The 13,994-nt window shown below is 46.1% G+C and overlaps 1 protein-coding gene across 2 annotated transcripts in view; it reads left to right on the forward strand.

Annotated features, from left to right (window-relative positions):
• ASH1L (ASH1 like histone lysine methyltransferase) overlaps positions 1–13,994 on the forward strand; it is a 2,936,548-nt gene that overhangs the window by 1,938,849 nt on the left and 983,705 nt on the right. For both annotated transcript variants that reach the window (XM_069650029.1, XM_069650033.1), the window contains exon 17: positions 13,393–13,545. In XM_069650029.1, the coding sequence (XP_069506130.1) occupies positions 13,393–13,545 (153 nt within the window). The remainder of the gene's footprint in view (positions 1–13,392; positions 13,546–13,994) is intronic.

Genomic DNA, 13,994 nt, shown 5'->3' on the forward strand with positions numbered 1-13,994 from the left:
TTAGATCAAAAATTAATTTAACTTCATGACCTTGTCCGTTTGAACAGATATGCTGTCCACTTCTATTCACAACTGGTCTTCAGGTTAGTTAGGGATGATTCACCCTTTACAAAGAGGTTATGACTCTTAAATATCTAAGCCAAATGTAGTGACGAGCAAGAACAAATCATCAAATAGGGAGGTTGAATGGAAGTTAATATCCTCTGATATATATAACTAGGGGTGTAACGGTATACTGGTATAAAAACCGTGACCTCCATTTCGGTTTGCAGTGAAATGTCTGGATCTAAGCACAAAGTCTGTTTATAGTCTGCACTGAGTGCAGTGGCTTTGACCTCACAGCCTGAAAGGCAGAAAAAACGTGCTCGGATTTCCTTATCTGCCAGGTGACTGGGAGACAGGATGCAAGACTGCAAAGCATATTGGCACAGGGCTCCACACAAAGACAGGCCTCATCACTTTACTTTTTGTCAAAATTGCCTGCAGCTGCCTCACGCCCACTTGTTCTGAGTTTTTTCTTTAAAGATCAAAGCGCAATCAAAACAAACACTTTACTTGAAAGAAGCCTACATTGACATTGCAGAAAGGGTCGTCCTGAGGAGGGAGAAACGTGTGATGGCAAATTCTGTTCGGAGTTGACTGGTTTAAAGAGAGAATTATGTTTTTGTTTCTTGTTTTGTCCTACAGTAAAGTGAAATTAAACATGATCTGAGGGACAGGGGAGCCAGCATACGCGTTGTATAGAAACGGCCATGCCAGCAGCACCATAAAGATATAACTTTTCCTAAGGCATATTGCAATGCGTAACATCCCTGGTTCAAGCACTGAATTTGCATAATATGGGCCACATCTTGAATTTAACTAATCTCCAAAACTATTAACTTCCCCACCGCAACAAATAGCTGAAAACAGAGCAATAATGGTCTATTTCATGCCAACAAAAGCACATTTGAAGTGACAGCCTTCAGTTTACGAAGAAAAATGCATACCACCGGCCTCAGCTTATGTTTTGATTCTGTAGTGTGCAGATAAACAAGGGACATATTTACTATCCTCTGCACTGCAGAAAGAAGAGGTGGGCTGAAACCCCAAATGATCACTTATGCAGCACTACTAATTAGCTTTCTTTGTCAGAGTAACAGGGCTTCAGAGGCCATTTCAATTGAAACAGTTGAAGTTCCTTCCTACACTCTCCCAAACTTACTTTTGTCCAGCCTGGGGTTTACGGCTTTTTTTCCTTCTGATGTGTGCAGTCAATGTTCACTGTGCACTCAGTTAATCCACAGTGCACCGAGTAAGTAAAAGAAGAAGCAAGTTTGTTTTTCCCAATTAACAGTTCTGAGGGACAAGCTGCCCGCTTGTGTTACATGTATTAAAACACATTTATGTAAAAAGGCAACTTGCTGTTTGTGATGTGTGTTTATAAAAAAAATGACTTTTCTTAAACTATTATGATGTAAGGTAATTGAAATAGGTGTGCTATAGTGTGATAACCATTGTATACTGTAATTTGACAAGAACCCTATCATACTGTCACAATCCATACCTTGACAACCCTATATATAACATGAGGTGTGATGTTGATAAAGAAGGTTGCAGGCATGTTTCCTCGTCCCATCTAACAAATGAACACAGATATGTCCTGGTTGTCTTCCACCCTCCCTGTCCAACACAGTTTACGAACAAAGAGGTCATGCAGACCCGTTATCTTTGTTATGTTGGAATACTAGAGGCTACAACAGCTTCTTAAACATTAATATGATGGAAGCGTTTTTAAAAAAATGACATTTGTCGGCAAGAAATATTGCTATTAGAGGCCCCTTTTTTAGATGGTTTTAGCGTTATTTTAACAAAGTTAAAAAAGGGTATCCAAGAAAGACCCTCAATGGGCTATTAGTTGCAGCATTAACTAACCTGGAGGTTTCTGATGAAGTGGTAAAAACTAAATCAGTGTCTATATGAGTGGCAAAGTGGGCCTTTAGGTGTGCACCAGAAGCCTTTACTGAACTCCTGAGAAATTGGTCATTGCATCACAAAGGAAAGTGGGAATGGAAACAATGTAACAATGGCCCTCATTCCGAGTTTGGAGGCAAGTACCGTCCATTACCGGCATGGTGCAAATAACGTGTCCGAGCTGGCAGTAGACCGCTAAAAGCACACAATTACGAGTTTGCGGGCACGAGCTCTGCGGCATGCCGCAAAAATGCCTGAAAAACCCCCTACCGGCATGAACCGCACCGTAACGAACACTACCGCCATTGAGCAACGCAGCATTAGCGGTGACTGTAGATAGCGGTCACCGTTGAAATGCGGAACCGGAAATAGTGTCATCGCACAGGAACTGGAAACGCCACGGCGGCCATCTTTAAAAAAACACAATCCATTGCCATGCTCACCAGACAGGACCCCTGGCACACTGTTGACATACCGGAAAGTTACCACCACTACCGAGGAATGCCCAAAGCGCCAAAGAAGGGAGCTGCCCACCTCCGAAAGGAGCGGTTCAGCCCAGACGAACTGCAAATGCTAGTGGATACCCTCCACGAGCATGCTGAGACTGTCTTCAGCAACGACATGCAGAGGTTGGCAGTGCTTAAAAAAAAAGACATCTGGACACTAGTGGCCCAGAAGGTGAGCGCTGTGGGCAACACCCCCGGTACCACAAAGGACTGCCGCAAAAGGTGGGACGACCTGCGGGTGAGTGTGTGGAGCATCCTCTCTGCAAATAGAAGCCAGGACTTGGAGACTGGAGGAGGCCCAAGTTCACCTATGAAACTCATGCCGTGGGAGGAGACATGTGCGGCCATGATAGGCTCCGAATCCATCGAAGGGGGTCGGCGAAATGGAGTGTGGTGCAACGTCATCCGCTGATGGAGGTGAGTGTCCAAAGTCAATACTGCCAACGCCAATGTTATTAATGTCACTGTTAAGGTCTGGCCAAGGAGTCAAGGCATGGTCGGCGACACCCCCCTGCCCCCCTCTGTAAATCAAGCCGAAGCAAGTGAGACCCAAGTAAATGCCAGGTGCAAGGCTGTAACGTATATGACACATACCGCACAAAATGGCCCATTCCATGAGGCACACAGGGCAGCTGATGTAAACAGTGTGCATGGCGGACAGCACAGTACCCGGCCAACATGAGTGACACCGACATATGCATGCATTTACCACCCAAATATTGAATGATGTGCCGTTCCCTACCCAAATGCTGATAACCCACAAATATCTGACTGTGCGATTGTAGCCATGTATAAATGTTGGCTCTGAAATCATCACTCATGCCGTCCCTCTCTTCCACCCCCACAGGCAGTGAAAATGACAGTGAGGAGCAGGAGAGCAACCATCCCAGCACCTCCATGGGCCAAGGCAGGGGCCGCCGTCTCCCAGCGAGGAAGACAACACCTGGATGCACACCACCAGCTCCAGCAAGGCCCGTAGAGGGTGCGCCACCCCCAGCCCCCCTGCACTGGATGCAGACACATGCCCAACGCCATGGTCTGAGGAGTCGAGTGTGGCTGGGGAGGTGGCAGCCACGGCCCCTCTCAAAGTTGCAGACAGCCCCAGTTCCATCTGTGGAGAGACAGAGGACGACACAGTTGCTGTCGTGCACACCCCAGAAGCCTACTCCAACCCCAGGTCTCCTTTAGTGACTCGGGTGAGACCGACACACTTGATCAATCTGACCAAGGATCAACACAGGGACATGCTAGTCCTGTGCCCAGTTCCCTTGAGGAAGCGCCGGCAGGACATGTCAGCCCGATCGCCAGCAGGGCCACTACCTCATCCGCAGATGCACAGTGGGCTGAGCAGCTCACAGCCCTGATCACAGATTTCGTGCAGGACAATTGGTAGGCCAGGGAGGAGTGGCGTGGTGAATTGAGGGCACTGGGCCAGGTAATATAGGAAAGCACCAACCGGCTCTGTGACGTGCTCAGCCGCATAGCCGATGCTCTGGAGGCTGCTCATCCTGCCCAACAGCCCCAGCATGAGGACACACCTTCAGCATGCTCCTCTGCCCAGACCAGTCCGCTCCGTCGGTCACTCTGTACGCTGCGCCGCCAGGACATGCCTCCCCTGGCTCAGGGAGCGCACAGTGACATTACTGCCATCCACATGTGGGCTATGTGGACCCTATGGGACTAGTGTGAGGTGGTTGTTGTGGTGGGATGGGGAGGAGGGTGAGGATGTGTTGGGGAGTCGTGGTGGGAGGGGGGTGAGGGTGTGTTGGGGAGTTGTGGTGGGAGGGGGGAGGGTGGTGTAGGGTTTGTTTTTCACTATGAAATTTTCACTTTAAATACACTGGTGGTTCATCTAAAAAAAACAGAGTGGACATTCATCATTGCGCATGTGTCATTTAATATTGCACAGTGCATTGTGTACATGGATCCCCACACCCAGTGCCCAATGCCCTGACATCCTCACACCCTCTGCTGACTTGTGTCAGAAATATTGTCCAATGAATGATTGCTGCACGGCAAGTCCCCCCTGTGCATCGGCACCGTGATGCTGTCCTGCCACTTCTTCCTCCTCCTCCCCTTTATGATCATCAGGTGGTAGCAGTTCCATGTCAGGGGGCAGGGACATGTTCCGACGGATGCGCATGTTGTGCAGCATTACACATGCCATAGTGATCTTGGACACCTTCTCATGGCTGTAGATGAGTGCCCCAACCGGGCGGCTGAGGCAACAAAATCGTGCCTTCAACAGGCCAAAGGTCCGCTCAATCACCACACGTGTACGGGTATGGGAATGATTGTAGTCCTCCTCGTGCCTGTTCTGTGGGTTTTGGACAGGGGTCATGAGCCATGGCTTCAAGGGATAGCCACCATCACCTGCATGATAGGGGAATGAAGGTAAGTGTTCGTACATTATGGCGGACAACTGTACTAGTCTTACATGGCAGCAGGTGATTTCTGCCCATACACACATGTCCCTGGATGCATTGACCCCATTTCTGGCCCTGCTATGTGTCCTGTGCAATGGACTGATGGAGGGGGTAGCATCTTCAAGATAGGTTATGGTGTGCACTCACATCTTGTTGTACGTGCATCGTATATGCATGCAGCAGTGTTGGAGTAAAATCATTGATGTGTTGTGTTCTGTGAGATTTGGTATTAGGGAGTGCTGGCTGTAGTCAGTAGCATATTTTCATTCTGCACTGATCAGTACCATGGTGATTTGCAGCACTCCTATGGGTGTGCGGAACCAGTGACACACTGTGGTATCCCTTTTAGGCTAACTTCAATGCACTCCCAGGGATGACTGTCCTGTGTGGTGATATGCTGGAGGCAGCGACATAGTGCATATGCAGTGCATTGTGCAGGATGCCCTTACGGTGTGTGAGGGCTGCCGATGAGTGGTGCATGTGTTGTGGGATGTGGCCTGGTTACCTGTTAGTCATGTAGTGTTAGGTGTCGGCCTTACTTCATCACTGTGGGATTTGGTAGTCGTGTGCCGTTTCACTTGCTTTGGGGCACAGTGTTCGGTGATGTGCACATCTTGCACTGGCGTCAACATTCCCACCCAGGTGGAGTATGCATCCCTCCCCTTCCCACCCAGGTGGAGTATGCATCCCCCCCTTTGCACCCAGGTGGAGTATGCATCTCACCCCCCCCCACCCAGGTGGAGTATGCATCCCCCGACCCCCTTCACACCCAGGTGGAGTATGCATCTCCCCCCCCTTCCCACCCAGGTGGAGTATGCATATTCCTCCCCCCTTCCCACCCAGGTGGAGTATGCAGGCACCCACCTCACAACCCAGATGCACTGCCATGGCCCAGTCAGGCAACTCACCAAGCAGCCAGGCACGTCGTCCAGCATGTCGCTCCATATAGCGTGGCGTTCCGCAGGGCCAACGAGTCATGAGTTGATCCTGGATATTGGGCACAGCAATGTGTGATGATCTTGCTGGCGTTGCATACCATCTGCACGTTGATGGAGTGGTATTGCTTGCAGTTGCGATACACCACCTCCATGGCATGCGGGACCACCAACTCCACGTGGGTGCAGTCGAGGGCACCTACACAATTTGGCATGCCTGCCAGTGCATGGAAGGCAACTTTTGTATCGGATATCTCCTGGGAGTCCGTGGTAGGTATATGTAGTCCCTTGTGTGCTTGAGGAGGGCATCCAGCACTTGGTTCAGTATCTGAGAAATGAGTTGTGATATGCCATGCATGTGCCCCACTGTGTGTTGGTAGGTGCCTGTGGCAAAGAAGTAGAGAACACACTACCTTCAGTAGAGGGGGAATGGCGGTGCGTATTTCTATGAGGCTCACTATGTCGTTGTGTATCAGGTCCACTATGGTGGTGATGGTGTCACGGTCAAGCCGGTACAGGGTGTAGATCTACTCTGGTGTTAGGTTGAAGGGGGTGGCTCTGATGCGAGGGATTGGGGGCTGCCGGCATGGTAACGGTGGCTGCACTGGTGGGGCATGCTGGGCCTGCCTCACCCTCCTTCTCCTCCTGTGTCTCCTCTGTGTTGGGGGCTGTAGTTGTTGTTGTTGTTGCCTTGCAAGTAGGGCCTCCAGCTCCAGTAATGCTGCTACTATTGGTATCATCTTGGTGTGGGAGGGGGTTTGGTGTGTGGGTGTGCTCCTTTTGTGCTGTGCCAGACTCCATTGCCTCCACCTGTGCTGATTGTGTGCACCTGTGGTTCTTGGAAACACTGCTCAGGGTTCTTAACACCTTCTTGGAGATGCCATTATTTACTCCATGCCGGTAAGGTATTTTTCGGGCTTCAGAAGACCGTTATTTGCATGTCTGCATGGTTTGTGATCAGCTCCGGTTTACGGCATGCCATTAATGCCAGCATGGTGTGTCGCGCGTGCCCCTGGAATGCTATTTACGGCATCATAAACTACGATGCCGTAGTTAGCGGTCTGGTAGGTCAGAATGGCCCGTAGCGGTAAGCGATGCCGGTAATCCTTTACCGGCATCGTTTTTCCCTTACCTCCAACCTCGGAATGACCCCCAATGTCCCTTTGGTCTAATTCATAAACATCCCTTTGACTTAGAAGTTAGGAAGCATAATGTTAGGGAGAATGTTCTGTTAAGGCTAATTTCCCAAACCTAGTGAGTCCCCCAGCATCTTTGCTGGATTTTTGGGGTTTATTTTTTCTCCTGCTAAGAGTGAGACTCTTTTTCTTTTAGACATGGTTTAAGATATCCTTTGACTTTGTAAGGTGTTTAATGGGCTATGGGGTCTTTTGCTCCATAAGGTTTCATGTATTTTTGGTAAGGGTGTTACACAGCACCCTCAGTGCAGTAACACAGGGGTGTCATAGTGACCCCCAAACATAGATTCCATACCCTGGGACTGACTACTGTCTCCCAGGGCATGTAAAGTCACCATTGACTTTACTAGTCTTAAATTGGGAACAGAACCAGTACAAACCATATATTTTGGAAGTACTGGTAGGGGTAATTAGATTGCCCCTGGGTCTGTTTTTCGAGGGGGCACTGTGCAGTCCCCCCTCGTCGAGTTTCTGGGTGGTGGCAGAGGTTACCACGCAAAATATTCCACTGGAATATTTCCTATGGGATTTTCCCATTCATTTTAAACGCACCACTTTTTGGTGCAATGTTAAAGATACCGCTGCGTTATTTATTTAATATTTATTCCCCGGTTGGGTCTTTTTGCCAGGACTCGGTTTTAAAATGGCGTTTGTGTTCCCCTCTGTAACTCCACCCCAAGTCGAGCCCTTTGTTCCACTATTCGGCGGGCTTCTCCATAGAAGCCTCCAAAAGTGGTGCCACTCTGTCTGGGTCTACAGGATGTGTGGGAGGGGGGTTTAGGCACCCTGGACTGAGTTGCTTCGGCAACTCAAGTCGCACTCTTGTGTGATTGGCCCAGTGGTGAGCCGCTCGGGTCACCACTTAGCATGGTTGAGTGACAGCTAGGACTGACGAATGGGGGTTTTCTGCATAAAAGCAGGGCTTTGTGGACTGGAACTTCAGAAGTCGCTACAGGACCAAAGAATCCGAAGAGGGAGAAGCTGAGCCGACCTGCAACGACGACACCACCGGTGGAGCCCCGCTGAACCGTCTCACCACTTCCCGACGACAGAGAAGATCTTCATCCCGGAGAGTCTTCTTCCTCTGAGCTGGTGGGGATAACCAGTTCGCACTCTTTTTCGCCTTTCTGGATCGTCTCGTGGTCGAATCGCCCGCGCCAAGCACCCCGGCGGCCGTACAGCCACGCTTCACCACTACCGCAAATAAAAGGGTAGTACCTTTTAACCGGGAAACTCTGCGGCTGGTTTCTTCCCTGGCAGCGCAACGACTTCCAGCTTTCCTCCATGTCGAGATCTCCTCTTCCCCTGGACGAAACACTGACTTGCACCCGCTGCCAGGAACAACTGCCCCCGCTGGAGCTTTCTCACCATTTCAGGTACTGAGTCCCGCCTGGTCTCCCTTGCAACAGACTGTTCAAAGTGTCCTGTAAACCCTTGACTTTCTATCCTGGGGTGACTTGGGACCTGCTAACTAACTTTTTTCCTGACTTGAGCCAACCCTTTTTGAACTCTTTGCAACGACTCTTTAAAAGTACTATTCCACGGTGTGATCTTGGACACATTACGCCTTGCTCTCTTCAAGAGTGGGCCTGGCCTATGACTTTCTTGCTCCTCAGTAGATTCTGCCTTTTCTGGCTTGCTCTGGTTCTCCTAAAGTGTTGGTATTGTGTATGTTCCTAATTCTGCCTTTCCCCCCCCCTTTTTAATTAACTTATTGGAGTGCCATCTTAGGTTAAGCGCTCACCTCTGTCTGAAAATAAGTGGTGTTTTAACTAAGACTTGTTCAAAAAGTGATCAGGGATGTATATATATTAATAGTGACTGTGTTTGAACTTGCTTGCCATATTAGTGTTAGTGTATTTTACAAAGTGTGTTTTTAAATAAATAATTATATACTTTTATACCGAAGCTCTGGTCAGTGTTCGCTTGTACTACTGTATTTTGGTACCTATCTTGTATACTCTATATACTGTCTAACTCTTCTTGAGAGAAGTCTGGCTGCTCAGCCACAGCTACAAGGTAAATCTGGGTGGTACAGACTGTTACCAATTGGGTTTACTGCCAACACCTGTAGTCTTAAGCCTTTTGCAGTGGTCCCTAGGGGAACTGCACAGGTTTCTGCCTAACACATAAAGCCACAATGCGACAGGAATTAAGGAAGGTGAATGGGAATATATCCCTGAACTCTGAGGATCAATTTGACGAACTCAGACAGATAAGACAGATTCAAACATTGGAAAATTGTATAATGTCCAAAATTACATACAATCTAATGAAAAGATGGTGAATGTAATAATCTTGAGAGATAACAGAGGTATTTAGGGACTTTTAAATGGACAGTACTCAGCCTAGCATCTAAAACAAGCCAATAGTATTTTGTAATCCGTCTGATGTCAGCATTTTGAGAAGCTGTACCTTAGCATGGAAGAAAAAGAGAAATTCAAGCTTGCTGTGCTTGTTGATTCTTGGGACATTAACTTTGAACTTGATGACTTGGAAACAGCTATAGTAAAACTCAAAGAATCCTAGCGCCTGTGGCCTTGACGGCATATCCAACATAGTATTAAATGGTAATTCCAAACTATGGGCAAACATTTTGTTAACATTGTTCACCCAAGTAGTAAGGAGGGGACGGATACCCAATTCATGGCATAAGTCAATTATTGTCCACATCTATATAAAAAAGGGTATTGTAATTCCCCCATGAGCTATAGATAGATTTCCCCGATTGATACAAGTAAAGTACTCGCAGCCTTTGACCTTAAAGACTTGACCCAGTGGGCTGAGGGGATGGAGAGGATTAGTATGTACCAAACAGGCTTTCGCAGAAACATGGGAAGCCTCCTAAATGGCTTTGTCTATTTTATGTCGACTTAAAGCCCTCTGACTTAAGGGCCAGGCCCTTTTTTCAGCCAGTCTTGATATGTCTGCTGCATTTGACAAACTGGACAGAAACTGTCTTTGGGGAAAGCAAGCCAATCACTCTCACCTTGTTGAATATGTTGTTGCTCTTTCACACAGATAACAGCTTAAGACTACGTCAAGAATCGGAAAGTGCACTTTCTAGGGGTGTTCAGGTTTAAGGCAGAGGTGCGTTCTTGCTCTCTACCTGTTTAATTTATACATCTCTGACCTTCCGGAAAATCTGCATAAATGCAACCTTTCTCCGCCCAAGACTAAGACAGCTGGTAGTGGGCTGGATGGCATATGCAGATGATGTAATTTTGATCGATTCCACCCTTATGATGATAGAAAGGAGTCTAGAATATGTGCAACTTTATGCCAGAGAGAACAGGCTGGAGATAAACCCTAGTAAATCCAGGATGTTAGTCTTTAATTGGAAGCTTAACAGCCAATGTCATAGATGTTTCTTAATAAAATAACTGAGTTGGATCAGCTCTGTTATTCGGGTTTGGTCTTCACTAATTAGAACCAACTCTGCATATATAAGGAAAAACTACGAGTGAGTAATTCATTTGTCAAGTGAAAATTATACCAGTTAAACACGGTTTCTCTTTCCAGCCTCAGATTTTTATAAATAAAAAGTAATTCCATCTGTCACGTATGTTCTATAGTTGTTTGAAATTAAAGACAGGAAATTACTGCATGCCATTGAAGGGAAACCGTGGAGACCAGTATTGGGGTTACCACAATCCTTGCATTAATGAGATTAGAGCGGAGTCTAAGCACATGGTGGTACACCTATAAATGGAACAAATAGATTGTATCCTTAAAAAAATGACAGAAAGGGGAAATTATCTAAAAGATTAGGTTAGGTTGCACCAAAAAAAACAAATTACTGTGCTACAAGTTGCATGTGTTATTTATCTGAAGCATACATTGATATGGAACAGGTGGAACTCAATCCTGTATTAATAAGAAAGAAGTTGAATTGGAAAATATAGAAAATCATGAATGTTTTTCAAAACTGAAACTCTGTAAAGAGTATGTAAACTGTTTACCAGGACTAAGATCCCCTATTATAAAATTCCCCTTGCCTGTTTACAGATCATGCTTTATTAGGTTCAGGTTTAATAATACCTTAGAAACGGCCAGACCCTGTATCAGAATTACAAACTACGTAATTGTAGGATCTGCAAAGGAAACAAATGGGAAACTCTATGCCATTTGTCCTTAGAATGTCCCTGTTTAATACAAAGAATACTATATTATTTTGAAAGATGTATACACTGAAACTCAGGGGTCATTGTGAACAATTTATGGAATAGACTAATGAATGGGTGACGGCTCTCTCAATTGCTCCGATTATATTTTTTAAAGAAAATGTTACCCTTTTGGGAGTGTTTTGGGTCACGTAAGGAAGGCATGGTATCAACTAGCAGACAAAGGCACAAAATATATAAGTTTGGAAAACCTTTATTTGGTATTTTGAGTTGGGTTAGTAGAATTCCTAACTGGCCCCAACTCTAGAATGGGAGTAGTCTTGACCATTAAACAAATAACAAAACAAATCCAAGTCAGTCTAATCAAAATAAAAAGGCCCATTCTGAAAAAACAGTTCAGGCTTTGGCTTCAAGCGTCTGGTAGTTCAATCACTTCCTTAGGCTTCCTCCGCCTTGTCATAAATACTCAGTTCTACTTTTGACCTTTACTTTCCCACAATTTAACACAGGCTTCCCTCTGCCGGGCTCAAGTCTGTCTATCTCTTAGTGAAGGTTCCCTTCCCCATGTTCTGTATTGGGTGTCTTTTCACTGTCTAAGACTTTCGAAACTGCAAGGACTTTGCGTAGAGCTCTGCATGACCACTTCAACCTCTCTTTAAACAATTCTACAATCCACAGTTTTTCTCATAAGGCAACACCAATGTCTCCTGGTACTTGTAGTTTCTTATTCTCTTTAGTCTGCCCTCAAGGCCTCTTTAAAAGGTCATATACTTTGCCCTCTTGGCATATTCAGAGTTCACATACTTTGCTTTTCACTTGTTCAACTTCTTTTTGGGATCACAGTTACTTTCTTGCCTTTGGTTCCCGTTGTAATACACTTCAACTTAGAACATTTCACAGAGACTTTCAAATGTGCGATTTCGCCTCGCAGGACAACTTTTACTCTGTATCCTTTCCTTTTACAATTCAGCAATTGTCCTTTCCATTATGCCTTCAACTTTTGGTTAGTCATTTTTGCTTTTAACACAAACTGGGCTTTTGTTGCCCTCGATAACTCACTGATCATGTTAATTGGTCTTCTTTCATCAACGGCTTTCATGTAGCAGTCAAGGCCGTTACCAACGCCTCCTCCCCAACTTTGCCAGTCAACCGGGGCGGTCTCGGGCCCCTTCCAAGCACCTTGAAGATTTCTCTCTTCCGCTCACTTGGTTATAGTCTTGGAACGCTTACGGCGTCCTGAAAGTGTGGATTTCTCGCCTGGCTCTCTCTCGTTCTTCGCAACTGCCGATCATTCCCTTAGCCTTCCAACTTCCATAGCCTGGTTCGCATCAGCCCCGAAAGAGCTGTTCCTTCTCGTACCCAGCCTCGCTCACAGTGTGCCTTTTATCCTGACGGGGAGTGTTAACAAGTGGCGGGTGTGTATAGTTAGGATAATGTGCCTGACTCTGCCTGGCCTCATTACAGGGACTGAGCCATTGCGAGTCAGTAGAGGTAATCTTTCTGGCCACATTCCTCATCTTCCTCGGCTCAGTAGTGTTGTCAATGTAAAGTTGGGAAGAATTATGGGAGCTCTAGTTTCCCATAAAATGAGCAGCTATAGTGGTTGGATGGGTTGAAAAAGGGGGATACCATCTCTCACCATAGAGTGCCTCTCCCCCACTCCCAGAGGACCCCCCTACCCAGGTGATCCTCTCTCGCTTGTCCACCCCCAGGGTCAGGATCCAAAAGGGATGGCCTTTTCCTGGCCACCTGAGTACGGGATCCCCGGGGACTAGGTTGTGAAACACCCTTTGGTTTTTCACAGCCCCAACGCAATGTTATTATGAGCCAGAGTCCAGGTATGTAGTTGGTCAATTTAGCTGCTTGCATAATGTTACTTAAGCAATTAGGGCACAACAATGATTTGTATTAATTTGTTGTGTTTTGTATTTTCTTTATTTTTCTGTTGATTTGTAAAAGGTTTACATTGTAAACTATAACACAATAAAAATTCAAAATAAGTAAATGACGCAAATCCCACATCTTCACTTTGGCTTCATAGAGATATTTCATCATTTGACTGAATTAGTCATAAACCCTATTACATGGAAAAGCTGTGGTAATGGTTACAGATTTGAAATCTGCACGTAACAAGAAATGACGGTAAACATACAATAACAAATGTACATATTTTTGTATTTGTTTGATACATTGCATAATATTGCACGTGTTGCTTTGCTTAGTCCTTACAGTGGAGCCATTGTCTTTTCCAGATGTCTTCATGACCCAGTTCTCAGCGCTGCAGACGTCCAGGTCTGTTCGCACCCGCCGGTTGGCAGCTGCCGAGGAAAATATTGAGGTTGCTCGAGCTGCACGCTTGGCACAGATCTTCAAGGACATCTGTGATAGTATAATTTGCTACAAAGGTTTGTTTCCCTGTGGTCTGAGTTGTCCTCTGCTTTTCCCTTTTACAGCTTTTTGAGTCTGCCATTGAAGTTTTGTGAAAAAAAAAATGGTTAATATCAAGCAAAATGAGTTGCACACACTTCATCTTGCACCAGTACTTTACATACCAGTCTCATTCAAACACTAACCCGAAACAGAAAACCTATTCCAAAGTGCCTCACTCTTTGTTAGCACTAGCTCACTCTTCAACATGTGAGTGATTCATTCATATGTTTGACATGTTGCAGCACCCAGAGGTGCCATCATTTGAGGTCAGTATAGCATTTATTTAGTATCACCTTTGCAATATTGAGTTGTTTAAGGAAGCAAAGGTTAAGGTTAGATTTGAACAGACTGATGAGGTAAAAGAACAATGAGATTCTCCCATAAGGATGCAGGCAGTCAATTATTCCAGCATTAAAGTGTTGAA

The sequence above is a fragment of the Ambystoma mexicanum genome, chromosome 1p, assembly GCF_040938575.1.
Source record: "Ambystoma mexicanum isolate Mex_15411 chromosome 1p, UKY_AmexF1_1, whole genome shotgun sequence".
In the NCBI taxonomy this organism is placed as follows: domain Eukaryota; kingdom Metazoa; phylum Chordata; class Amphibia; order Caudata; family Ambystomatidae; genus Ambystoma; species Ambystoma mexicanum.